The sequence below is a fragment of the Notolepis coatsorum genome, assembly GCF_963971535.1.
Source record: "Notolepis coatsorum genome assembly, chromosome: 18".
Taxonomy (NCBI): domain Eukaryota; kingdom Metazoa; phylum Chordata; class Actinopteri; order Aulopiformes; family Paralepididae; genus Notolepis; species Notolepis coatsorum.
In genome coordinates, this window is record NC_140182.1 from 15,419,973 (window position 1) to 15,447,325 (window position 27,353).

The 27,353-nt window shown below is 43.9% G+C and overlaps 1 protein-coding gene across 1 annotated transcript in view; it reads right to left on the bottom strand.

Annotated features, from left to right (window-relative positions):
• LOC311245045 (GRAM domain-containing protein 4-like) overlaps window positions 1-26,378 on the bottom strand; it is a 130,863-nt gene extending 104,485 nt beyond the window's left edge. The window contains exons 1-2 of the mRNA XM_084334806.1: window positions 26,263-26,378; window positions 14-224 (exon numbers count right to left, since the gene is read on the bottom strand). Of these exons, the coding sequence (XP_084190932.1) occupies window positions 14-224; window positions 26,263-26,279 (228 nt within the window). The 5' untranslated portion in view covers window positions 26,280-26,378. The remainder of the gene's footprint in view (window positions 1-13; window positions 225-26,262) is intronic.
• Window positions 26,379-27,353: the final 975 nt, after the last annotated feature.

Here is a 27,353-nt window from a genome sequence, read left to right on the forward strand (position 1 = left end):
CTGCCTCACTCACAGGGTCTCGCATGTCCTCGAGGTCCCGCATCGAGGGCCGCCGCGGCTTCAGCACCACGTCATCGCTGCCCTCGTTGTCGGACGTGTTGGGCGACTCCGCCAGGTCCAGGAACTCGTCCCGCCGCTGGCCCCGGAAGCGGATCTTGTCCAAGCGCTTCAGCATGTTCAACACAGTGGCCTTGGTCTTTATCTTAGCATGGCGTATGGCATCCCTGCGGAGACAGAAGGGGGGGAAAATAATGCGAATGGGGTTTTAGAAAAAGGTGATTGAATTCCAAGAGCACACAAGTATGGAGGAGGAGGCGAAGAACAAGGGACAACTGTTTATAGTTGATATAGAGAAGGTGATCGGCTGCCATCTGCCATCTCTCCAGGACCTGTACGCCTCCAGAACCCTGAAGCGTGCAGCAGGTAAGATTGTGGCCGACCCCTACCACCCCGATCACAACCTGTTTGAGACACTCCCCTCTGGCAGGAGGCTGCGGTCCATCAGGGCCAAAATGTCACGCCACAAGAACAGTTTCTTCCCCTTTGCAGTGAGCCTCATCAACAAGGCTCGGGACCCTCACTGACACCCCCCCACTGTGTTACATTAACACACCCCTACTGGACTATATACTTGCCCACCGCATTGTTACTCATTCTAATTAGTGTATATAATTGACCACATCTGCCCAGTTGTACAGCCCTGGTCTATTCCTATTAGGGCTGTCTTAAATACTTCGAAGCTTCGTTCGATGGCACGAGCTTCGAACATTAAAAAAAGAAATCGAAGTTAAAATTGTATATATATATATATATATATATATATATATATATATATATATATATATATTATTTTTTTTGCCTCCAAAATCATGCGCCTCCATTCCAATGAAACGAAAGTAAGCGGCGCCTTGACTCCACCTCTCTACAACAAGCACGTGGAGATTATCTGTGTTGAAAACAACAAGGACATGTGCAGCAGACATGTCGACGAAGAAGTCATCAGACGTGTGGTTACACTTTAAAATATGCAAAGACAATGCCTCTACAACAAATTTGTCAAATCACCTAAAAAACGTAAGTATCGTTGTACACGACGGCGACGCCACACAAAACATTAATAAGGCTATGCCTATGCTGCTATGACTAATGTGTTACCAAGTTGGCTAATTTAATTGTAATCATCTGCTTTTGTAGGTGCATTGTCTGATATAATTATAAATTATAAATTAAATAAAATATAATTGTTTGCTTGATAGACGAAGGTTGCAACATAATTATGTAATGTCATGTCATTGGCTGTGAGAGCAGCCCCACTGCACCCAGGCAGTGCAGCCGAGTGAAACCTTGTTGGCTGCGTCACAGTCACGAAAGGTTGCTAGTACTTAGGCCCCGTTTAGACGGAAACGCTAGCAGGTGAATCCGCAAAAATATTTTTACAGATGTGCCTTTCGTTTATACGGAAACGGCGTTTTTACGGGGTGAAACCGCAAAAAAGTGAGACTACCTTCCAGGGTGGAATTCCTAGAAACGCTAAAGCTTTGCGCTTTCGTCTAAACTATCAAACCGTATAAATCTGTTAAAACGATGACGAAAGGGTTGTCACTTGTCACGGCTCTGGTCACGCGTACTGATTACGTCACAGGTAGCAGGTATGCGCCAGTAGCCGAGACGTAAACAAAGCAAGTATGTCTGACTATTTCAACGGAGATCACCTGAAGGCTACATTGGCAGTACTTTTAACCCTTTCACTGCCACACGACAGAAGGTTAACCCTTTACTATCACACAACCGGCTGTCGTGTGGCAGTGAAAGGGTTAAATACACAAGAATCTGTCCCGCGGCGTGAGTGGACCCACTGTCTGAGAGTGACTCTGCTTTGGTCCAATCACATTCCCCATCCACAGTCTGCGAATCAGAGGCAGAGTAGGGCGGGTCTTCACAGCACGTCATGTGACATATGCACCAATCGTGTGACAGTGGGGCTCCGTCGTCTCGAGTCGTTACAGCGTCGTCTGCACGCAGAATTCCATCCCAAAACGCTCGTCTAAACGTAAAATTAAAAGTGAAACCGCAAGATCACTTTTGCGGTTTCTGTTCACAAAACGCTTGTCTAAACGGGGCCTTAATTAATGAATCCAATCCACTTTATTTATAGAGCACATTTAAAAACAACAAAGTTTACCAAAAAGTAAGAAAGATAAAAAAATAAAATGTCAATAAATTTTTTTTTAAAGTAATATATACATATATATATATATATATATATATATTTTTTTTTAAGCTTCGAATTAAAATCGAAGCTCGGCCCCGAAGCTTCGATTGCCAAAAAAAGCTTCGAAGGTCAGCCCTAATTCCTATTCCTATTTTATTTGTACTTATAATATAATTGTACTATATTCTATTGTGCTATATTCAATTTAGTTTATATATCCCATATAATTGTATTCAACCTCTTATTTACAGTTGTACAGCCCTGGCCTATCATTTATTTCATAATTATATTATTCAATTGTGCTTAACTTAGCTCATATTTCATTTTATTTAACGTCCAAAGAAAACTACTTGTCTGGCAATTTCTGATTCTGATTCTGAAGTCATTTCCAATTCCGCAGTCGTCTATGGTTTCAGTGGAATTACGTTGCTAGGGAACAGCTTGGACTACAGTTGATTTCCCGTTGCTAGTGTGTTGTATCAACAACTGACAGGAAATCAAATGTAGGAAATCAAATGTAACCATCTATAGACGGTTTCAACTTGACATTAGGGTTGCCGCGGTGATGTGAAATTTCCCATGATTAATAAACTCATGACAACACTGGTGACACCCGACATTTTACAAAATGACGCTCAATATCTGTATTGAGTGCTTACTTTGATCTTTAACGCGATTGCAGCTACATTGATCCACTGTGTCTGTCCGTCTATTTTGTATTCAATTTCAATGAAGAGTAAATGGTAAATGGCTGCATTTATATAGCGCTTTTATCCAAAGCGCTTTACAATTTGTTCCTCACATTTGACCCATTCACTCACACTTTCACACACCGACGGCGGAGGCGACCATGCAAGGTGCCAACCTGCTCATCGGGAGCAATTAGGGGTTAAGTGTCTTGCTCAAGGACACTTCGACAAGCTGCCCGGGAGGAATGGGAATCGAACCGGGAACCTCCGGATTACCAGACGACTGCTCTACCTCCCGAGCCACTGTCGACCCCTGAGTATCCATCCAAGAGTATCCATTTGTTGAACATTAGGTTCTAGTTTTAAAATAAACCAGTAATACCTTCCGTAAATGTTCTATCCGTTCATTGATGGATCATGCATCACGCAAACATGTTTTTTTCCATCATGTGAAGATAAATCTACTCTCAAAGTGAAAGTGAAACTTAAGCTACTCCGTACTGCGCAAGTAGATTGTGTGGTAGATTAGCCACAGCAGGGCACCAGCCAAATGGGATTTACAGCCCAGCCAGGTGATTTTATCACGGCAGAGATTCATTGCTTCATTCATAATCATGATGCATTATTTTCTGACCAAATTCATCGTTATACGTTTTTCTAAACGTTTTCCGATAAGCATGAAATGTATGTCTAGCCATTGTATAGCCTCCAGCATTTCATTTGAATAGCCTGTGGCTGTGATAATCACATAATTAGCCCTGTCAATCATCGTTAAGCAGCCTCCTAAGACGGCTGCAGTTAAGTCCCGATCGAAATAGAAGGAAGAGAGAAGGAATAAAGAAAACAAGTGTTCATAATATTTATGTATCCTGAACTCAATATTTTCAAGGGACATTCGACTGGCACTTAACTTGCTGTTGTTGTGAGCATTTTCATTTGACGTTGACTGTGTTGAATGTGTGTTCTTTATTTTGCTAAAGGCATTTCTTCATCAAAGGTCATAAGACAGATGGGTTTTAGTGTGCTTCTCCATGCATCTCCCATAGACTTCAATAGAACTGGCACCAAGTAGAGCATTAGAACGCTGGTATTATGATGCAACAATGACCCTTTCTTCTTTTATAGTTTCCTTGATAGCCGACGGCAAATAAAACACAATTCAATTCAAACAGTCAATATATATACAACAAAAGGCACAAAGGCGTTTGAATTGAACTGACCAGAATGTGTCTTAATTAACAAATTCAGCTCTTAAGAATTCATTAACCCTTTCACTACCACACTACAGAAGGTCAACTGTCTGTAGTGTGGTAGTGAAAGGGTTAACCCTTTGACGTGTGGCAGTGAAAGGGTTAAAGAGGGTATCATCAATCGGCAATGTGATGAGCTGTGAATACGGAACCCAAACCTCGTGTCCTGAATCGATTTGGAAGAATGCCCAAGCAGCTATGTCCTCACATGAACTGACACTGACTGACACTTGTTATACTGTATGTGACTGTCCTGTATGTATTTATGTATTTATTGTGGGGATTGGGAGGTGGGCGTTTGATGTTCCATGTTGATGTCCCAGTGCTTAACTAACATGCTGTACCGCAAACGATTACCACCAACCATAGTTGTGTGGCACTGGCATTATAGTATCTTGTCTCGTCTTGTCTTGACCACTGTGCATTCTAACACAGACGTGGGGAGCACAATCACTGAGGCATCCAAAGTGAAAGACTCAAGACTGCTAGCAGGATTCACACAGACATTGGACAATTAATTTCAAGGACTTTTACGTGCTTTTCCATTTTTTCATTTTCAAGGATGTCACTCGAATGATACAATTCACTTTTAAATGCTGTTTTTTTTAAGCATCTTCTTGGCCTGCTTAATGCCAGCTAGAGCATCACACGCGAAGAAGAAATGAGGAAAAGCAGTTGGAGCGCGCGAGACAGCAACTCGTCAGATTTGATTAAAACAGAACAGAACAGGACTTTTTAAGCACATGAGCTGTTTTCAAGGAATTCCAGGCCTTGACTTTCTTTTCTTTTTTTATCAAGCACTTCAAGGACCTTGTGCGAACCCTGTGCTAGTGAGAGAGATAAAAAGACAGCCATTCCTCTCTAGTAGGGGTGGGGGGGGGAAATCGATACGTAGTAGTATCGCGATACTTTGCGTGGCGATACTGTATCGATACAGGGATGCCAAGTATCGATATTTAATTATTCATAAAAAAAATTAAACTGTAAAACTAATTTGTATAAGGAAGTTGCATTGTTCATTTCAAAGTACAGTAGTCCACACACACACATGTGCATTCAGTTAAGTTGGAATATGACTGTCACTGTAATACAAACAGTTCAGTTTGTCAGGTACATGCAACACAATTACAGTGTTTACATCCGTCTGCTTGAGAAAATACCATGTTCTGCAATAAAAATTATTGAAGTGAGATGAACAGACTGAACTTTATATTATTAGATAAAACATGTTGACAAAGTTTTACTTTGCAGTTGAAAAAAGGTAATAAATAAAATTTGATCCAAAAAAGAGAAAATATATTTTTTTCGCAATACTCAGCGTATCGCGATATATTTAGTATCGCGAAACTATCGTATCGTGACGCAAGTATCGCGATAGTATCATATCGTGAGGTCTCTGGCGATTCCCACCCCTACTCTCTAGTACATCCTGTATGAGAAAATGAAGCCCTTTACCTTCTCATTCTCTGAATAATGACATGTGAAATTGGACAAGAACTCCCATCAAGTGATGAAACAATGAGGCTGTACACGAGAGCCACTTGGCAAAGATGTGGAAAAACTGATTAGAGGATTACTGGACAATGGCTATATTTGGAAATTGATTCACCTGACATTGGAAGTCTCCCGTCACTGAAAGCTCAGCACAGGCAATAACGCACACTCTCCCACCACCGCACACAATCAGCAGCTGAACACAGCGATAACTCCTAAGAATCCTTCAAGACCAGTCAGACAAACGCATAGGTCTAGATAGAAGATAAAATCTACTCATAAGTCAACAACAGACTTATCCGTGTCTACAAGTGTCACCGTTCCGAGACCAACCAGTCTTGCTTTTCCTTTCAGTGTTAAGTAACCATCTATACACCTGTACTGTGGACATAAGGCAACAGTGGCTCAGGAGGTAGAGCAGTCGGCTGGTAACCCGGAGGTTCCCGGTTCGATTCCCACTCATCCCGGGCAGCGTGTCGAAGTGTCCTTGGGCAAGACACAGTAACCCCCCTAACTGCTCCCGATGAGCAGGTTGGCACTTTGCACGGTCGCCTCTGCCATCTGTGTCTGAATGTGTGAGTTTAATGTGTGAGAAATGTGAGGAACAAATTATAAAGCGCTTTGGATAAAAAGCTGCTATATAAATGCAGCCATTTACCATTTATAAGGCAGTACTGCAAACTTGTGTGAAGTACGCAAGGGGCTGTAAAGAAAGATATCAACGTCCTACCTGGGTATTCCGACGGTAAATCCCATACTTGCTCCAAGACCCAGATATCTAGCGACAACATGCTGCAGAGGCTCGTCAAAGGGTAGCGGCTGGAGAGCACACAGTAGGTAATGGCATGTTTAAAGCAGAGGCATTTGTCACATGCTGAGGATATTAGGGGGCGAGGAGGAGGGAGGAGGGAGGAGGGAGGAGGGAGGAGGGAGGAGGGAGGAGGGAGGAGGGAGGAGGGAGTGGACACAGCCAGGAGAGGGTTAGTGATATTAGGGTTGGGCCACCTGCATGTGTTCCCTTAACTGTATATGGGTCAGACGGTGTGCTGGATGGACCAACCAGATCGGGGGGGTTCTCAAAGTGGGGTCTGGGGAACCTCGGGGGTCCTTCAGAGGGTTCCAGGGGGGTCCCCAGAAAAATGTGTAATAGTTTAATTTCATTAAAATTGCATTCACAATAACTTGAGAGTGCATATGAATGACTACTCTGATCATAGGGTTTCACTACTCTCCTCTACAGTAAAGACTAGAGCTGTGAATATTCACTGGCCTCACGATTCGATTCGATTCTATGATGCATCTCGATGCAGCTCAATAATATATTACATTCTCAATTTTATAATCTATATTACTGCACATGGCTACTTTTTCATCAATTAATACAAGCAGTCAGATACATTTACTTTTATTTAGAAAGTTCTTAAATTAGAATGTCAAAATAAATGTCTTTACTAGTGTTGCATGATACAGATACTAGAAAAGTATCTCGATACCCAGCTGTTAAAAACGGTTCAATACTCTTTTTATTAGTATCAGTATGACCAGAGCACTAGCTTTAATAATACAATAATAATAATAATATATTTGATTTGTAGGGCGCTTTATAGTTGTGGAGCAAATCCCAAAGCGCTACATTGTAAAAGAACATAAAAGCTAGTAAAAGAGGGGGGAGCTCCAGTAGCTCACCGCGTACCTCGAACGCTATTTCGGCGTCGGGGACAACCGTGCGCGTCACGGATCTGGGGTACACGAGTTCGACTCCCGGACTCGCCGTATTTTCTCAGAGTGTCTTTCCCCCATCTATACCCCATTCAACCTGTTTATGTCGGTCATACTTGACCAGAAAAAGCGATAAACGCGAAAAGAACCAGCTGACTGGTCAAAGTAAAAAAAAAAAAAAAAAGGCTAGTAAAAGAGTAAAAAATAAATAAATATTAAAAAAATGTAAATGTATTTTAATAATGGATTATGTTCTGTCACTGCATCAATGGTGAATCGTCCACATCCGCATCGCGATGCATCTTAGAATCGAGAAATGTCCACACCCCTAGTAAAGATAGTTATGGAATTCTCGAATAATAATACACATTCATATTTTCCAGGTAGCAAAATCTCTGACCCATTACATGTCTATTTGTGGGTCCATGACACGACGTTTTGAGAACCGCTGAACTAGATGGTGGGCCACAGAGAAACAACATAAAAAGAGGGAACGTGACAGTGAGAGAGGGAACGTGACAGAGAGAGAGGGAACGTGACAGAGAGAGAGGGAACGTGACAGAGAGAGAGGGAACGTGACAGAGAGAGAGGGAACGTGACAGTGAGAGAGGGAACGTGACAGAGAGAGAGGGAACGTGACAGTGAGAGAGGGAACGTGACAGTGAGAGAGAGGGAACGTGACAGTGAGAGAGGGAACGTGACAGTGAGAGAGAGGGAACGTGACAGAGAGAGAGGGAACGTGACAGTGAGAGAGGGAACGTGACAGTGAGAGAGAGGGAACGTGACAGTGAGAGAGAGGGAACGTGACAGTGAGAGAGAGGGAACGTGACAGAGAGAGAGGGAACGTGACCGTGAAAGAGGGAACGTGACAGAGAGAGAGGGAACGTGACAGAGAGAGAGAGGGAACGTGACAGAGAGAGAGGGAACGTGACAGAGAGAGAGGGAACGTGACAGTGAGAGAGAGGGAACGTGACAGAGAGAGAGGGAACGTGACAGAGAGAGAGGGAACGTGACAGTGAGAGAGGGAACGTGACAGAGAGAGAGGGAACGTGACAGAGAGAGAGGGAACGTGACAGAGAGAGAGGGAACGTGACAGAGAGAGAGGGAACGTGACAGTGAGAGAGAGGGAACGTGACAGAGAGAGAGGGAACGTGACAGAGAGAGAGGGAACGTGACAGAGAGAGAGGGAACGTGACAGTGAGAGAGGGAACGTGACAGAGAGAGAGGGAACGTGACAGAGAGAGAGGGAACGTGACAGAGAGAGAGGGAACATGACAGAGAGAGAGGGAACGTGACAGTGAGAGAGGGAACGTGACAGAGAGAGGGAACGTGACAGAGAGAGAGAGGGAACGTGACAGTGAGAGAGGGAACGTGACAGTGAGAGAGGGAACGTGACAGAGAGAGAGGGAACGTGACAGTGAGAGAGGGAACGTGACAGAGAGAGAGGGAACGTGACAGTGAGAGAGGGAACGTGACAGAGAGAGAGGGAACGTGACAGTGAGAGAGGGAACGTGACAGAGAGAGAGGGAACGTGACAGAGAGAGAGGGAACGTGACAGAGAGAGAGGGAACGTGACAGTGAGAGAGGGAACGTGACAGTGAGAGAGAGGGAACATGACAGAGAGAGAGGGAACGTGACAGAGAGAGAGGGAACGTGAGAGAGAGAGAGGGAACGTGACAGAGAGAGAGGGAACGTGACAGAGAGAGAGGGAACGTGACAGAGAGAGAGAGGGAACGTGACAGAGAGAGAGAGGGAACGTGACAGTGAGAGAGAGGGAACGTGACAGAGAGAGAGAGGGAACGTGACGGTGAGAGAGGGAACGTGACAGAGAGAGAGGGAACGTGACAGAGAGAGAGGGAACGTGACAGAGAGAGAGAGGGAACGTGACAGTGAGAGAGGGAACGTGACAGAGAGAGAGGGAACGTGACAGTGAGAGAGGGAACGTGACAGAGAGAGAGGGAACGTGACAGTGAGAGAGGGAACGTGACAGAGAGAGAGGGAACGTGACAGAGAGAGAGAGGGAACGTGACAGAGAGAGAGGGAACGTGACAGAGAGAGAGGGAACGTGACAGTGAGAGAGGGAACGTGACAGAGAGAGAGGGAACGTGACAGAGAGAGAGAGGGAACGTGACAGTGAGAGAGAGGGAACGTGACAGAGAGAGAGGGAACGTGACAGAGAGAGAGGGAACGTGACAGAGAGAGAGAGGGAACGTGACAGAGAAAGAGGGAACGTGACGGAGAGAGAGGGAACGTGACAGAGAGAGAGAGGGAACGTGACAGAGAGAGAGGGAACGTGACAGAGAGAGAGGGAACGTGACAGAGAGAGAGGGAACGTGACAGAGAGAGAGAGAGAACGTGACAGTGAGAGAGGGAACGTGACAGAGAGAGAGAGGGAACGTGACGGTGAGAGAGGGAACGTGACAGAGAGAGAGGGAACGTGACAGTGAGAGAGGGAACGTGACAGAGAGAGAGGGAACGTCACAGAGAGAGAGGGAACGTGACAGAGAGAGAGGGAACGTGACAGAGAGAGAGGGAACGTGACAGAGAGAGAGGGAACGTGACAGAGAGAGAGGGAACGTGACAGAGAGAGAGAGGGAACGTGACAGAGAGAGAGAGGGAACGTGACAGTGAGAGAGGGAACGTGACAGTGAGAGAGGGAACGTGACAGAGAGAGAGGGAACGTGACAGAGAGAGAGGGAACGTGACAGAGAGAGGGAACGTGACAGAGAGAGAGAGGGAACGTGACAGAGAGAGAGGGAACGTGACAGAGAGAGAGGGAACGTGACAGAGAGAGAGGGAACGTCACAGTGAGAGAGGGAACGTGACAGAGAGAGAGGGAACGTGACAGTGAGAGAGGGAACGTGACAGAGAGAGAGAGGGAACGTGACAGAGAGAGAGGGAACGTGACAGAGAGAGAGGGAACGTGACAGAGAGAGAGGGAACGTGACAGAGAGAGAGGGAACGTGACAGAGAGAGAGAGGGAACGTGACAGAGAGAGAGGGAACGTGACAGAGAGAGAGGGAACGTGACAGTGAGAGAGGGAACGTGACAGAGAGAGAGGGAACGTGACAGAGAGAGAGGGAACGTGACAGAGAGAGAGGGAACGTGACAGAGAGAGAGGGAACGTGACAGAGAAAGAGGGAACGTGACAGAGAGAGAGGGAACGTGACAGAGAGAGAGGGAACGTGACAGTGAGAGAGGGAACGTGACAGAGAGAGAGGGAACGTGAGAGAGAGAGAGGGAACGTGACAGAGAGAGAGGGAACGTGACAGAGAGAGAGGGAACGTGACAGAGAGAGAGGGAACGTGACAGTGAGAGAGGGAACGTGACAGAGAGAGAGGGAACGTGACAGAGAGAGAGAGGGAACGTGACAGAGAGAGAGAGGGAACGTGACAGAGAGAGAGGGAACGTGACAGAGAGAGAGGGAACGTGACAGAGAGAGAGAGGGAACGTGACAGAGAGAGAGGGAACGTGACAGTGAGAGAGGGAACGTGACAGAGAGAGAGAGGGAACGTGACAGAGAGAGAGGGAACGTGACAGTGAGAGGAGGGAACGTGACAGAGAGAGAGGGAACGTGAGAGAGAGAGAGGGAACGTGACAGAGAGAGAGGGAACGTGACAGTGAGAGAGGGAACGTGACAGAGAGAGAGGGAACGTGAGAGAGAGAGAGGGAACGTGACAGAGAGAGAGGGAACGTGACAGAGAGAGAGAGAACGTGACAGAGAGAGAGAGAACGTGACAGAGAGAGAGGGAACGTGACAGTGAGAGAGAGGGAACGTGACAGTGAGAGAGGGAACGTGACAGAGAGAGGGAACGTGACAGAGAGAGAGGGAACGTGACAGAGAGAGAGAGGGAACGTGACAGAGAGAGAGGGAACGTGACAGAGAGAGAGGGAACGTGACAGAGAGAGAGAGGGAACGTGACAGTGAGAGAGGGAACGTGACAGTGAGAGAGGGAACGTGACAGAGAGAGAGGGAACGTGACGGAGAGAGAGGGAACGTGACAGAGAGAGAGGGAACGTGACAGAGAGAGAGAGGGAACGTGACAGTGAGAGAGGGAACGTGACAGTGAGAGAGGGAACGTGACAGTGAGAGAGGGAACGTGACAGAGAGAGAGAGGGAACGTGACAGTGAGAGAGGGAACGTGACAGAGAGAGAGAGGGAACGTGACAGAGAGAGAGGGAACGTGACAGTGAGAGAGGGAACGTGACAGAGAGAGAGGGAACGTGACAGTGAGAGAGGGAACGTGACAGAGAGAGAGGGAACGTGACAGTGAGAGAGGGAACGTGACAGAGAGAGAGGGAACGTGACAGAGAGAGAGGGAACGTGACAGAGAGAGAGGGAACGTGACAGTGAGAGAGGGAACGTGACAGAGAGAGAGGGAACGTGACAGAGAGAGAGGGAACGTGACAGAGAGAGAGAGGGAACGTGACAGTGAGAGAGGGAACGTGACAGAGAGAGAGGGAACGTGACAGTGAGAGAGGGAACGTGACAGAGAGAGAGGGAACGTGACAGAGAGAGAGGGAACGTGACAGAGAGAGAGAGGGAACGTGACAGAGAGAGAGGGAACGTGACAGTGAGAGAGGGAACGTGACAGAGAGAGAGAGGGAACATGAGAGAGAGAGAGGGAACGTGACAGTGAGAGAGGGAACGTGACAGTGAGAGAGGGAACGTGAGAGAGAGAGAGGGAACGTGACAGTGAGAGAGGGAACGTGACAGAGAGAGGGAACGTGACAGTGAGAGAGGGAACGTGACAGTGAGAGGGAACGTGAGAGAGAGAGAGAGGGAACGTGACAGAGAGAGAGAGGGAACGTGACAGAGAGAGAGGGAACGTGACAGAGAGAGAGGGAACGTGACAGAGAGAGAGGGAACGTGACAGAGAGAGAGGGAACGTGACAGAGAGAGAGAGGGAACGTGACAGAGAGAGAGGGAACGTGACAGTGAGAGAGGGAACGTGACAGAGTGAGAGAGGGAACGTGACAGAGAGAGAGGGAACGTGACAGAGAGAGAGGGAACGTGACAGAGTGAGAGAGGGAACGTGACAGAGTGAGAGAGGGAACGTGACAGAGTGAGAGGGAACGTGACAGTGAGAGAGAGGGAACGTGACAGAGAGAGAGAGGGAACGTGACAGAGAGAGAGGGAACGTGACAGAGTGAGAGGGAACGTGACAGAGAGAGAGAGGGAACGTGACAGAGAGAGAGGGAACGTGACAGTGAGAGAGGGAACGTGACAGAGTGAGAGAGGGAACGTGACAGAGAGAGAGGGAACGTGACAGTGAAAGAGTGGATGTGGCAGAAGGCCGAGCAGCGAGAGGGGAACGATGAAGAGGAGATGATGAGGAGGGGGGAAGGGGGGGGGGGGGGGAATTGGAGGAGCGAGGAGATGTGATGAGAGATGATGGGCCCATGAGATGAAAGACTAGAGGAAGGAGGAGGAAGGCTTGAAGAAAGGTTAAAGATGGTGAAGAATAAAGGCCAGAGGGAGAGAGAGGGGTCTTTCGAGGAGCTCTAGTCTACAGGACAGCCTCACATCGCCGTCATTACGCCGATGGTGGGCGGAGCTTATCCGGGGACATCATGCATTCGGTAGCATCTGCGTGTGTGTGTGTGTGTGTGTGTGTGTGTGTGTGTGTGTGTGTGTGTGTGTGTGTGTGTGTGTGGGTGTGTGAATCCGCACAATATCGCGCAAACTACAGGGCCGATCAGCCCGTGCTTTGGCGCAGACGGTGACAGAGGCACAAGGATGAGCCTGTGGGAATATGTTTCACATCAGGCAACGGGAAGTATTTTGGGGAATTAATTTCCAGCGTCCTCCATTGACTTTCATGTAGTCATTTGTGTAGGCAGCAGCAACAACAACAACAGCTGCAAATTCAAAACAGTGCAATGCTACTACAGACAGCTAGTTGACCATAGGGTCCGCACAGAGACTGTGACAGTTGGCCACTCCCTCCATCCCAGCATGCTTTGTGGTTGCAGCTAAATGTGTGGTTCAAGTTGTTTTTATAAGATGTCAAATAGCTGTGTTGCCCACCCGCTCGGCCAAACACACTCTTGTCAAGATGACCATCCTCCCTATATTTGATTATGGCGACACCATCTATAGAATGGCATCCCAGCGTGCCCTCAGAAAACTCGACATACTCCATCATTCCGCCATCCGTTTTGCCACTAGTGCACCCTTCTTCACCACTCACCAATGCATTGTGACCTTTATAACCTGGTGGACTGGACATCTCTTCACACCAGAAGGCTTCTTCACTAGGGATGGGTACCGAATTCGGTACTTTTGAGGTACCGAACCGAAACACGTCGATACTACCGAGTATCGAATCAAGTGAGAAACCGAAAAAAAAATTAAAAAAAATAAATAAAAAAAGAATTTATTCATTTTTTTTTTACTTTTTTTTTAACTTTTTTCTTTTCATGTCAACGTTCACACGCACAATATATGCTTACCTAGGATTTGACTTGATTCAACAACAAAGCAGTCGGAGCAATGACAAGCCAAAAACTGTCGAAATTGTAGTTATTTGAAGTTTGGATTTTTTTTTTTACGACTGAGGTAGGTAAAAAAAGGTACCGTTGGGTACCGGTATTGATTCACAGGTACCGGTACCGGTATCGGTTCAAATGTGAAAGGTACCCATCCCTATTCTTCACTGGCTTCAAATAATTGACAAAACCATACTTGGTAAAACACCTCTCTACCTCTCCTCCCTTCTGCACGTCTCCACTTCTAACTACAGCCTAAGGTCCAGCAACTTCATCAAACTCACCATCCCCAAAGCCTGCCCTGCACGGTTTCTGGACGCAACGCCTTCCGATTTGCTGCTGTATCTGACTGGAACACATTACAAAACACCCTTAAACTCACTGCCCTCACATCGCTCACTGCTTTTAAACAAAATCTGCAACAGATCTTAACCGACTGTTGTTGCACCTGCTGACTGCCTCCCAATCGCACGCATAACCCCCTCAGACTATTCTCTCCTGCCCCTAGGCCCCCTCACCTACCTCCCTCCCTCTCCCCCTTTCTTCTCTCTCTCTCCCTCTGGTTCTCGCTCTCCCTCTGCTTCTCACTCTTCCTTTCTCTTTTTCCCTCTCTCCCTTTCATTCTCTCTCCCTTATTTATTGTTGTCCTTGTATACTATTGCTACTGTCATTTTGTATTTTATTTATTTGTATGCATGTACATAACCTTGTTTTTGTTACAGCCTCCCGCCCCCCCCTTCCCACAAAAGGCTGCTTTTGTATATAAGAATTTGTTCTTAATTGCTTGTCTGGATAAATAAAGGTTAAATAAAATTTAAATACCCAGTTAGTTATTTTAGTGTTTTAAAGTACAAGTGTTATTTGAAATAATCAAGACCGACTTCTGGTTGGACAGTCAGAGTATCGGTTTGGACCACTTCCGATTTTAAAATGTGCCGATATTTCCACTATCTTCTCAGCAAGTGAGCAGTAATCAAATTTCACCATTGAAATCAGCTAATTGTACAGCATAACCAGTTGGTATTTCAGTCACTAAGTTCCGTTTTGAGAAATCATAACATGATATTTCCACCTCCTTTTCAAGTGGGCCCTGGTCAAGAAGGCAGCAGACAGAACATGTTCACAGCATTCAGCATCCACCCCTCCTACCCACCCCCCCCCCCCCCCCACCCACCCAACCACCTCCAATGTACAGTCCCCACCCACCCCTCCTACCCAACCCCCCCCCCCCCCCCCCACTCCTACCCACCCCCCCCCCCCCCCCCCCAACCACCTCCAATGTACAGTCCCACCCCCACCTACCCAATCCAATGTACCGTTTCTACGCCTAATGTATATACTCTTTTCTTTCTGGACTCTTTTTGTATCACAAATACAGTACTGTAATTGCAAATCTGGTATGTCATAAATGTATAGATGTAGCAGTACTGTCTATCTGTATGTCATGTATGTCATATATGTTACGATGAATTGGAAATGGGGGACCCTGGTGTAAACAAGACGAAAGTCTTTCTCTGGTCTGCATCCCCTTAACAATTGTATGTATTGAGCTGTACTGCACTGTACCCATTCTGCAATCTGTTAATAAAGTTTTCATTCATTCATTCATTCATTCATCATCATCAAACGCAAAAAAAAAAAAAAAAAAAAAACATAGTGAGAAAATAGAGAAAATGTCTTCTTTAAAATGATCAATTCCAATGAGGGACACTAGGCATCAAATCAAAAGGCTACAAGAGACGACATAAAAAAACATCCTTCATTCATTCATTGGGGGGAGGGGGGGACTATTTATGACCCACTATACTATAGCATGCCGTGGACATATGTTCTCCAATGAGCACCCATTCTAGTTCATTAAGAGACGAGCGAGAGATTAGTGATTAGGGGAGGATGAGATGAGATCTCTCATTAATTTAGGAGTGGATGAAATCTGGTTGGAGGGGGGGGGGGGGGGGGGGTTGGAGGGGGGGGTGGACAAAACGTGGCTCGTACAATTTCAGCTACTGCCCTGCAGCGCGTCGTCTCACATGGGACTCGTCATTGTTGTCTTCCTACTGGCGAAGGCAAACCACTCAGACGGCTCTTCAGCTAAGCCTCTGCAAAGACGGGGGGGGGGGCAGATCAAACAGAGCAGCGACTCCAGTCCATTTCCTCCAATGAACCTGGAATAGCTTTTTTTTTTATCCTCTCTTTCTCAAATTTTTCTCTGTTTTCTCTCCATCCCAATTTTAGTCGTTGTGCCAATTCCCCCCCTCCCCTACCTGGTTGTTGTGCGCATGTTCTCCTACTGGTCTGTACAAGGGAACCCTGAAGTCATCAGCACACTTCCTCCGACACATGCGGAGACAGCCAGTGGCTCTCTTCTCACCTGGCAGCGAGGACTCTCATTGGTGAAGTGTAACGCGTGGGAGGTCACGCTGCCTTCCTCAAGTCCTGCCTCCGCTGAGCAGGCGCCCAGACCTGACCTGTAGGCGTCGCTGTCCACAACGCCAGATTACCACCCATGACTTGCCCTCCCCCTAACTCAGCCAAACGAGTTAGTATAGCGATCAGCCCAAGCCCCAAGCAATGCTGACTCCGGGAGTCGAGAAAACCTGGAATAGCTTAAGTCGTACTCGTAACGCCTCGATCTATGGAGTCTGCGATCATAGCCAGGGTTCATATTATTCCTCCTCACATATTTCAGGTTCATGTCTTGCCAAGTCAATCTGACGTTGGTGGTAGTCCTACTATTAGTATTCACTGCAGCCTAAATGTTTTATTTTATTAATGTTCATTACGGTTTGTAAACACACATCTGAAGGGATTTGACACTTTAATAGGGCTGCAACAACTAATCGACTAAATCAACAACTAATGGATTATAAAAATAGTCGGCAAGTATTTTTATAATTGATTAGTTGCGTTTATGTTATGATGTTGTACCTCCATGGCTGTTGAAGCCATTTGATGTACAGTATAGCAAAGCGTGTCGACAGTTTGTGTTTTAGGCTGTTTTTCTTTATTAGAAAAGTATTATTTATTATTAATTTAAACAGTTTAACTCCTTTCAAAATGAGGACTGTTTGTTTGTTTTTATGTATACATTTACATGTGCTTTTTGTTTCATAACCGTCAATTTGCAAGTTGTTTGAAAAAGCATTGTACTACACGAGGAATAACATAAATTTTTTTGCATACAATTTTGCTTTTGTTCTTTTTATCCGATTAATTGATTCATCGTTTCAATAATCAACAGATTAATCGACTACCAAAATAGTCGTTAGTTGCAGCTAGGGCTGTCTTAAATACTTCGAAGCTTCGAAGCTTCGTTCGATGGCACAAGCTTCGAACATAAAAAAAAATCGAAGTTAAAAAAAATAAAGAAATATTATTATTTTTTGCCTCCAAAATCTTGCGCCTCCATTCCAATGAAACGAAAGTAAGCGGTGCCTCGACTCCACCTCTCTACAACAAGCACGTGGAGATTATCTGTGTTGAAAACAACAAGGACATGTGCAGCAGACATGTCGACGAAGAAGTCATCAGACGTGTGGTTACACTTTAAAATATGCAAAGACAATGCCCAAAAAGCCGAGTGCCAGATATGCCAGAAGAAAATGGCATATCACAACTCTACAACAACTTTGTCAAATCACCTAAAAAACTTAAGTATCGTTGTACACGACGGCGACGCCACACAAAACATTAATAAGGCTATGCCTATGCTGCTATGACTAATGTGTTACCAAGTTGGCTAATTTAATTGTAATAATCTGCTTTTGTAGGTGCATTGTCTGATATAATTATAAATTATAAATTATAACTTAAATATAATATAATTGTTTGCTTGATAGACGAAGGTTGCAACATAATTTTATGTAATGTCATGTCGTTGGCTGTGAGAGCAGCCCCACTGCACCCAGTCACGAAAGGGGCTACTTAATTAATTAATCAAATCCACTTTATTTATAGAGCACATTTAAAAACAACAAAGTTTACCAAAGTGCTGTACAAGTCCCACAACATAAGATATATAAAAATAAAAAAAGATAATATTATAATAAAAAAATACAAAAAAAAATGTTTCCGAAGCTTCGAATTAAAAATCGAAGCTCGGCCCCGAAGCTTCAATTGCCAAAAAAAGCTTCAAAGGTCAGCCCTAGTTGCAGCCCTACAATATCATCTAGCCTGGCCTAGCTAGCGTAAACCCTGCCACTCTTCTCAGGCTAGTCTCTCCAATCCACTCATATCACACCGGTCCAGTGAGTGACCACCTCCTATTTTCCAGTTACAAAACGAGACAAACCCTAGGCCTCCGTCTAATAATGTCACAGCCTTTGCACAGAGTGTGCAAAAACAAAGACATTTAAACGACAGGATTTATACACCAAGTGGGGAGAGAAAGAGCCATGGGACCTTTAAGAGAAGACGGTAAGACCCTCTAGTTGACAGGGCTAACCTTAAGCACACACGGAAAACATATAGGTTTTTTTACACAGGGGATTTTATTATAAACCAATGCTAGGGAGCGGGCAACCCCCACCTCCAGGGCCTCTGGCTGAGCCACGGAGCCAACGCCGGGCTGTGGGGGTGGTAATAATGATACCCGGCGCTAAGGTTTTACTGTTGTCAGTCCATTTATTAACCCCACACACCAGAGGAACGCTATGCTGCAGGATGCTCATCAATCAGGCCACGTAGCATCTCAGCTGGCTGGGGGCCTCCCCGACAAGCCTGTCAAGTAACGGATGAACATGCAAGGACACGCACACGCACACAATACAATACAATAACATTCAATCATCATGCACCTCAAGTGCGGTGATAACAATATCCAAGGTATCCATTACAAGCAGCATCCCACTGTAGCACAAAGTATGCACAAAGAAGTATGCACACACAGACTGAACATACAAACATAGGCATAGCCTATCTTGATGGCAGAAGAACAACACATCCTATCTGAACATGTATACTTTTTGAGAAAGTGTTGTTTTCTTGCAGAGTGTTATTTTTTTAAGGTTATCCAATACAATACACTGTTTTGGGACTATATTCCTATATTATGCGCCGTCAACAATACCGACCAGATATTAGTGCCTCGCAAAGTGTGGATAGGAGGTTTTGCCACACTTTTTTATGCAGAAAGATAGGAGGTTTTGTTCTTCGGCCATCGATTTACTGTATGCATCATGCTATAATAACAGCACATCATAGACACCTAACACACACAGGCATTATGGTCACATCTGTTTTATTTGCACTCAGTTCTCTCTCACACACACACACACACCTTTTTCTTCCTGCTATTTCAGGCGGAATGACATCTCTTCCCGGGGAGAAATGCCACAGTTCTGAACCATTTTTGATTCAATAGAAACGCTGAACAACGTCTAGGTTTTACATAACAGGCTTTGGTGAAGTACTAAGGGATAAAAAGAACGCACAAGACCCTTCCCACGCGACCGGAGAAGGTTGATGTGTGCGTGCTCGTGCATGTGTGTGTATGAGTGCGTGTGTGTGCACGTGTGTGTTTGTGTTGGTGTCGGTGAGGGGTGCGGCAACCATTTTTCTCCACACAAATTCAATTAGGCCTAGTGGGCCGTGGCCGAGAGAAGTAGAGCTAAACATCCTAAGTGGCAAACAATTATCGCGCAACACAAACAAGCACTCCTCCTATTCGCAGTCCTGACTCATCTGAGCGAGTCGCTGAGGATATGTGATAGTCACTGTCAACCTCAGTTTCCCCATGTTCCTCAGCAATCTGCTGCGAGTTCAAACTGGGGCTAGGGGCGCACCGGTACATACGGATACTGGTGTCGGGTATCGGCTATGGGGCGCACCGGTACATACGGATACTGGTGTCGGGTATCGGCTATGGGGCGCACCGGTACATACGGATACTGGTGTCGGGTATCGGCTATGGGGCGCACCGGTACATACGGTGTTGTCGGGTATTGGTCCGATGCCAGGCTAAAATGGGTATTGGCATCGGGAGGAGTTCCCCATGCTAAAAGAGTAAAAAGACATGTCAGAATCCAAAGCAAAGCGACTTTATTTTCTGCATTTTTTGACACAGAAGCATGTTAGATGTCTCACATGGAGGGCAATGGATTACCTAAACTCAAACACTTTTGCAGTCGATAGTCTATACGGTTCCGTAAGAGCAATGGATCGGATCTAGTGATGCACCGATGTGAAAATTGTGGCCGATACCGATAACCGATATTAATATTGCTGTTCTGGCCGATACCGATATTTACCGATGTCGATATCTCTGTATAGAAAACACTTTTTTATGATAATCAAATAAAGAGCTATTTTCCAAAACGCATAATTTTTTTACTTTTGTAACTTATTTTCAGAAATGACTGATATTTTAAAACTATTTAAGGCCAAAACATGTAAAAAGAAGAAAAAAAACATTAAAAAAAAAAATTATAAAATAAGATTATATAGGCCCTATCTTGATATCGGACCGATACCGATGTGTAAAAAAAAACTGCCATATCGGCCGATATTATATCAGCGGCCGATATATCGTGCATCACTAATCGGATCGGAACTCGGTATCGACTGATACTGGAAAAGGTTAGGACTCTGAATCTGTATCTGCAGGAGAAAAGTGGTATTGTGTGTGTGTTCCTACCACGGGCCAGGGTGAAGCAGAAGATTGTGTGTTCCTAACACGGGTAGGGGTGAAGAATGAAGACACTCAAGACAGAAGCTGTGAGATCCTCCCCATACGACCAGAGAGACAGGGGGGGGAAGGTTCTCTCCTGGTTATGTGTGTGCAGCAACATATTTCCCCTGATTCAACACACGAAATTCAATCAGTGGGCCAAGGTCCGAGGTGCAAAGCTTAAAAGATTGTATGTGGGAAACAATTATTGTGCAACTACACGGGCGCACTCCTACCATTCCAGTACAGGAAATCAATAAAAGCCTAAATATTCATGGGGGAAAGGCAGCGTCGTGTTGTAGATGCAGTGCAGCTGGGCCCAGTGTGGGTGTCTGGGGATCCTTGGTCATGATGAGGTGATTAAATTGAAGATGGCTAGAAGGAACACACTCACTAGTTTTTTTTTTTTAACGGCAACTCTTTAAAAGGTTTTTTATGGGCTGCATTCTAAATGTCATGGAAAGCTACTGTGTGTCATTTCGGGAAATATTCAAATAAAAATAAAAACAATAATTATGATGATGATGATGATAATAAAGAAACACGGCTGCTCGATGTGAGACAGTCTATCTTAACAAATACAATTGGGTTTGAATGCTGGGGGAGAGAGCTGTAACTCCTGTAAGTATAATGTACATTTTAAACACGTGTCTGCTAAATTACTTCACACACTCTTTTTGCAGATGCGTTGAAATAGCTGTCCATACATGTTCTGTGATACATGTATGGCCAGGGCTGTATGCCCTAGGCCTAGAGCTTAGAGTGAGAGAGTGACAGAGAGTGACAGAGAGAGAGTGAGAGTGAGAGAGAGAGAGAGAGAGAGAGAGAGAGAGAGAGAGTGAGAGTGAGAGTGAGAGTGAGAGAGAGAGAGAGAGAGAGAGAGAGAGGCTATCAGAGTAAACGGCCGACCTCTCATGGCTTAGAAAAGGAGCCAAAAGCAGAGTATACTGTGCATGCGAGCTGACGGTTCCTGTTGTGTGTGTTACTAAGTAGTAAGCAGCACAAACACAGTGGACCCAGCGCAAACTAAACAGAGGAACCTCTGTGACAACATTACTTTATCAAGAACTAGACCTGCAGTTGTAGGATGTCAAAGTCGAAATAAATAATGCTTTGTATGGGGCTGAACGATTTTTCTTTTTTTGTGGGGGGGGGGGGGGGTTCATATTGCAAATCTTGCAAAGAAATCTTGCAAGTGCGATATGATTCAGCGGCGTGTGAGAAAAGGATAGAATAGTTTTCCCTTTTCATTGAGAAGAAATATCAAAATGATCATGATGTGTGTGTGCTTTTTTCGGGGGTCTGTACCAAACAAAACGTTTCTTTAGAAGAATCTGTGGAATGCGATTTGTAGGCCAAGGCATCTCTGCAGCGTCACAATGCTTCATTTAGAATGTTGGCAGTGGCACACACGCTTCATGCAATTTTGGAAATTACACCGTCCGCCATATCACTATTTTGATGAATTGTTTATGAATTGTATAATCGTGAATTGTGCAACCCTATAGGTTTGAGATCGGAGTAAATCAAACTAGTTACAGAGAGAATATAGCTCACATCAAAGGGGCAAGGCAAGGGACTGTTGGACTTGGCAATGGTGTATGGGGGGGACCGTTATGGGCCATGTACATTTGCAGTGTGTAGTTCCATAGTAGTATCTATAGCAGACCTGGGCATTGTACGGCCCGCGGGCCGGATCCGGCCCGCGGGATGATTCTGACCGGCCCGCGAATGATTACATGATAAAAAAAAAAATTCAAAAAAAATTCAAAAAAAATTTTTTTTTTAATATTTTTTTTTTTTTTTTAACTTTTTTTTTCTTCATGTCAACGTTCACACGCACAGTATACGCTTAGGAGACATGCTCAGAAGATGTTGGTTCTCTTTGGATCCACCTACATATGTGAACAGACATTCTCAGTCATGACGTTTACCAAGTCCAGGTACAGATCCTCTCTCACTGATGAACATCTGGCAGCTGTGCTTCGCATCTCCACCTCAGACATGCAACCTGACTTTGATGGACTTGTTGAAGCTCAACAGAGACTGGATTTCTCACACTGAATGAAAAAAAAATTACTGAAGAACACTCAAATGTGGAAATATAACAAGTGAAATGGGACACTTGATATTTTTTTTTCTTTTTTTTGCACAGTTCTGAAAACATTAAATGTTTAATATAGGCATGTAAAGTAAAAAAGGCTACACAACTGGGACACTTTTCTTTACACAGTTCAGTGACATGTCTTGTTTATTTTTGCTATAAGATGATGTGATGTCTTTAGAAAGCTAAGAAAATCCTTGTTTCAATAGTATATGAAACTCAAAATGCCCTTTGTTATTAATGTTTCACATTTTGTTTATCATTTTGGAAATAAATTCTATTTGAATAAATGATATTTTTGAAAGCTAACCTCACCTTTTAATTGCCAAATAATAACATACACTCTTACCAGGGGTCAAAACAATGCCATTTACTGCTTTTTATATAGAAATAAAATGTATATTATGCATAATTGAGTTTGGAATTTTGGCCCGGCCCCCCAACATATTTTCAGTTGCTCATTCGGCCCCCCGGGAAAAATAATTGCCCACCCCTGATCTATAGGAATGTTAGACAATGGGATTAACTAGTGATGCACGATATATCGGCCGCCGATATAATATCGGCCGTTTTTTTACACATCGGTATCGCTCCGATATCAAGATAGGGCCGATATTAAAAAAAAAAAAAAAAAACTTTTTGTTTTTATCTTTTTTTTTTCTTTTTACATGTTTTGGCCTTAAATAGTTTCAAAATATCAGTAATTTTTGAAAATAAGTTACAAAAGTAAAAAAAAGTATGCGTTTCGGAAAATAGCTCTTTATTTGATTATCATAAAAAAGTGTTTTCTATACAGAGATATCGACATCGGTAAATATCGGTATCGGCCAGAACAGCAATATTAATATCGGTTATCGGTATCGGCCACAATTTTCACATCAGTGCATCACTAGGATTAACCTTAAATGGGGGCACACCTATCTTGTGTCATAAATAGCTGTGCAGTACACCCACCATTCAATCTGTTTTGAGTTAAACCCCTCAGATCAAAGAAATGAATTACTCTATTCTAATTGCCATAACTCTCTTGTTACGGTCGGATATTGCATTTTAGCTCAAAGCAATTAAATTCACTCTCTGATCCAACAATCAAACAGCAGCATGGTATGCTTCAACCACAATCAATGATACAAGCAAGACAGAGATAGCTGATTCAATTATGTCATTGCATGAGTGCTAACTTGGACTACAATACAATCGATCCCCAATACAGGCCATCAACCTAAGCTACACTACTCTTGACAATGGCAATCTGAAATGTCTGAAATCAAATTGCCTACCCAGAACTGCCACTTCTGCACTGCTTGCATTTGAAGTGGCAGGCCTATATACTGTAGCCTCAGCCCATGGTGAACTGAATCAAATTGTTAGGACAGCAAGGCAGGTCATATTACTATGATACGAATAGCAAGAAACAAGGATACCAATAGTTGACCGGCATAATCACGTGACAGCCTATAGGCCATCAGAACATTGAACACTGATCTCTCCACACACAACAAGCACACATGAACACACACACACACACATCCTGCACTCTCTCACAAACTCACTACAGGTCACTTTAAACACAAAAGAAAAGGTCACTTTAAAGAAAAGAAAAACATAACTGTTTTTGTATAGTATAGCTAGTAGTATAGGATAGTATAACTGTATATTGTATAATATTGTATAGTGTATATAGGTCTCATTACCTTTTAATTTGGAAGCTTAGCATTGTATTGTATTTTATCCTAAATACTTTGTATCATGTCTATTTTATTCTATTATTATTTGTATTTTTGCACAATCAAGGCGGGCATGGCCAACTTCATTTCACTATAATGTCTTGTTGTGTATGTATGTGACGAATAAACCTCTTGAATCTTGAGGCTATTTAGCCTCACATTGCTACTGTAGAAATATAAATCATGTGCGAGCAATACCAATACATGGTATACAATTCAATGTGGTTATGAGAAGTATACAGTAGACTAGACAGACACTGAACGTGCTAACCTACATGCTTCAGGCCAGAACAATGTAAGTACACACACAACAATGTACAGTACAAACAAACACAACAATGTACAGTACACACACAACAATGTATGTACAGTACACACACAAAACAATGTACAGTACACACACAATGTACAGTACACACACAAAACAATAATGTACAGTACACTACACACACAAAACAATGTACAGTACACACAATGTACAGTACACACACAAAACAATAATGTACAGTACACACACAAAACAATGTACAGTACACACACAAAACAACAATGTACAGTACACACACAAAACAATAATGTACAGTACACACACAACAATGTACAGTACACAGTACAGTACACACAACAATGTACAGTACACACAATAATGTACAATGAGTACACAAACACAACAATGTACAGTACACACCCACACAACAATAATGTACAGTACACACACAACAATGTACAGTACACAGTACAGTACACACAACAATGTACAGTACACAAAATAATGTACAATGAGTACACAAACACAACAATGTACAGTACACACCCACACAACAATGTACAGTACACACAACAATGTACAGTACACACTACACACACACAACAATGTACAGTACACACTACACACACACAACAATGTACAGTACACACAACAATGTACAGTACACACTACACACACAATAATGTACAGTACACACACAACAATGTACAGTACACACTACACACACAACAACAATGTGCAGTACAAACAAACACAACAATGTACAGTAAACACACAACAACAATGTACAGTACACACAACAATGTACAGTACACAGTCACACACACAATAATGCACAGTACACACACAACAACAATGTACAGTACAAACAAACACAACAATGTACAGTACACACAACAATGTACAGTACACACACAACAATGCACAGTAGTACACACACAACAATGTACAGTACAGACACAACAATGTACAGTACACACAAACACAACAATATACAGTACACACAACAATGTACAGTACACACACAACAATGTACAGTACACACACAACAACAATGTACAGCACAAACAAACACAACAATGTACAGTACACACACAACAATGTACAGTACACACACAACAATGTACAGTACACAAACACAACAATGTACAGTACACACCCACACAACAATGTACAGTACACACACAATAATGTACAGTACACACACAATAATGTACAGTACACACACAATAATGTACAATACACACACAATAATGTACAGTACACACATAACAACAATGTACAGTACACACACAACAATCTACAGTACACACAAACACAACAATATACAGTACACACAACAATGTACAGTACACACACAACAATGTACAGTACACACACAACAACAATGTACAGCACAAACAAACACAACAATGTACAGTACACACACACAACAACAACAATGTACAGTACACACACAACAATGTACAGTACACACAAACACAACAATGTACAGTACAGTCACACACAATAGTGTACAGTACACACACACAACCATGTACAGTACACAAACAATGTACAGTACACACACACGCCTGTTGATCATGACACGATGAAACAATGTAATAATAATAGTGATAGAAGAAGTTCCTCCTCCTTACCCTGAACGAAATCTCATTTGTAAGGAAGTTTCATCAACGCGGCAGGTTAGTTATTCCTTCCTTCCCACCTGCCAGCAGAGAGCAGAGTGTTGCGAAGAAGAAGAAGAAACCTTCCCTCCTCCGTCCGCCCTGCTGCTGCTCTCACGCCCAAGTGAACAACACATCGAGCCCCATGAATTAATGTCCCTTTTTATTACAAAGAATAATGACAAGCAACGCGCCCTGCCGCCCCGCCCGCCGTTTATTAGATAACAACGGTAACGAGACGAACCCACCGCCGGCGAATAACCCGTTTGAAAAAATCCTGTTGTTGCTTCCTCTCCCAGTGTGGAGCCCTCAACACACAACACAGCACCCTCCTAAACAGCACCCGACACGGCGAGCAGGAGGAACCCTCGTCAATGTCATCCACACAAAAATGTTGACGCTAGATCACACCCGGCGTCCGCGGCGTTTTGTTCGTTTTTATTTTTTTTTATTTTAACCTTAAAAGTTGTTTATAAACATATCCATATATGGCTCTAATCCTAACCTTAACCCACTCCAACTACCTAAACTAAACATTCGAAAATACATAAACATTTTCTTCCGGGCCGTTGGATCTAGCGTCGTCTACCACCACTATGCTGCGTTCGCGTGGATTCAGACAGACGGTAGACGGCGAACCGGATATCATCAGAGTGGATGAGAACGGGGCGGTAACATTAGGTGAGACAAGAGGTAATGTTTATATTTAAAAAAATATATATATATTTTATTAATTAATATTCAAACTTTTTGGCGTCCTCCGCGATGGAATTTACAATTACAACCAGTACATAAAAAAAAAAAAAAAAAAAAACACGTGACTACAAAGTACATGAAGAAAATATGTTATATTTGGACAACTAGAAGCTAATAATTTTGGTTCTACAACAACACCTAGATATTATAACCAGAGTTTGAAATCGTATTGAGGTTTTGCTAAACAGCTGACATAACATAAGGCAGCCAACTAACAGAGCTGGACAGAATACTAGGAAATATGGAAAGTTTGTTATGCTATATTATTATTGAACTAGCGTTATCAGAAGACAAGCCTGCTCAAAAGA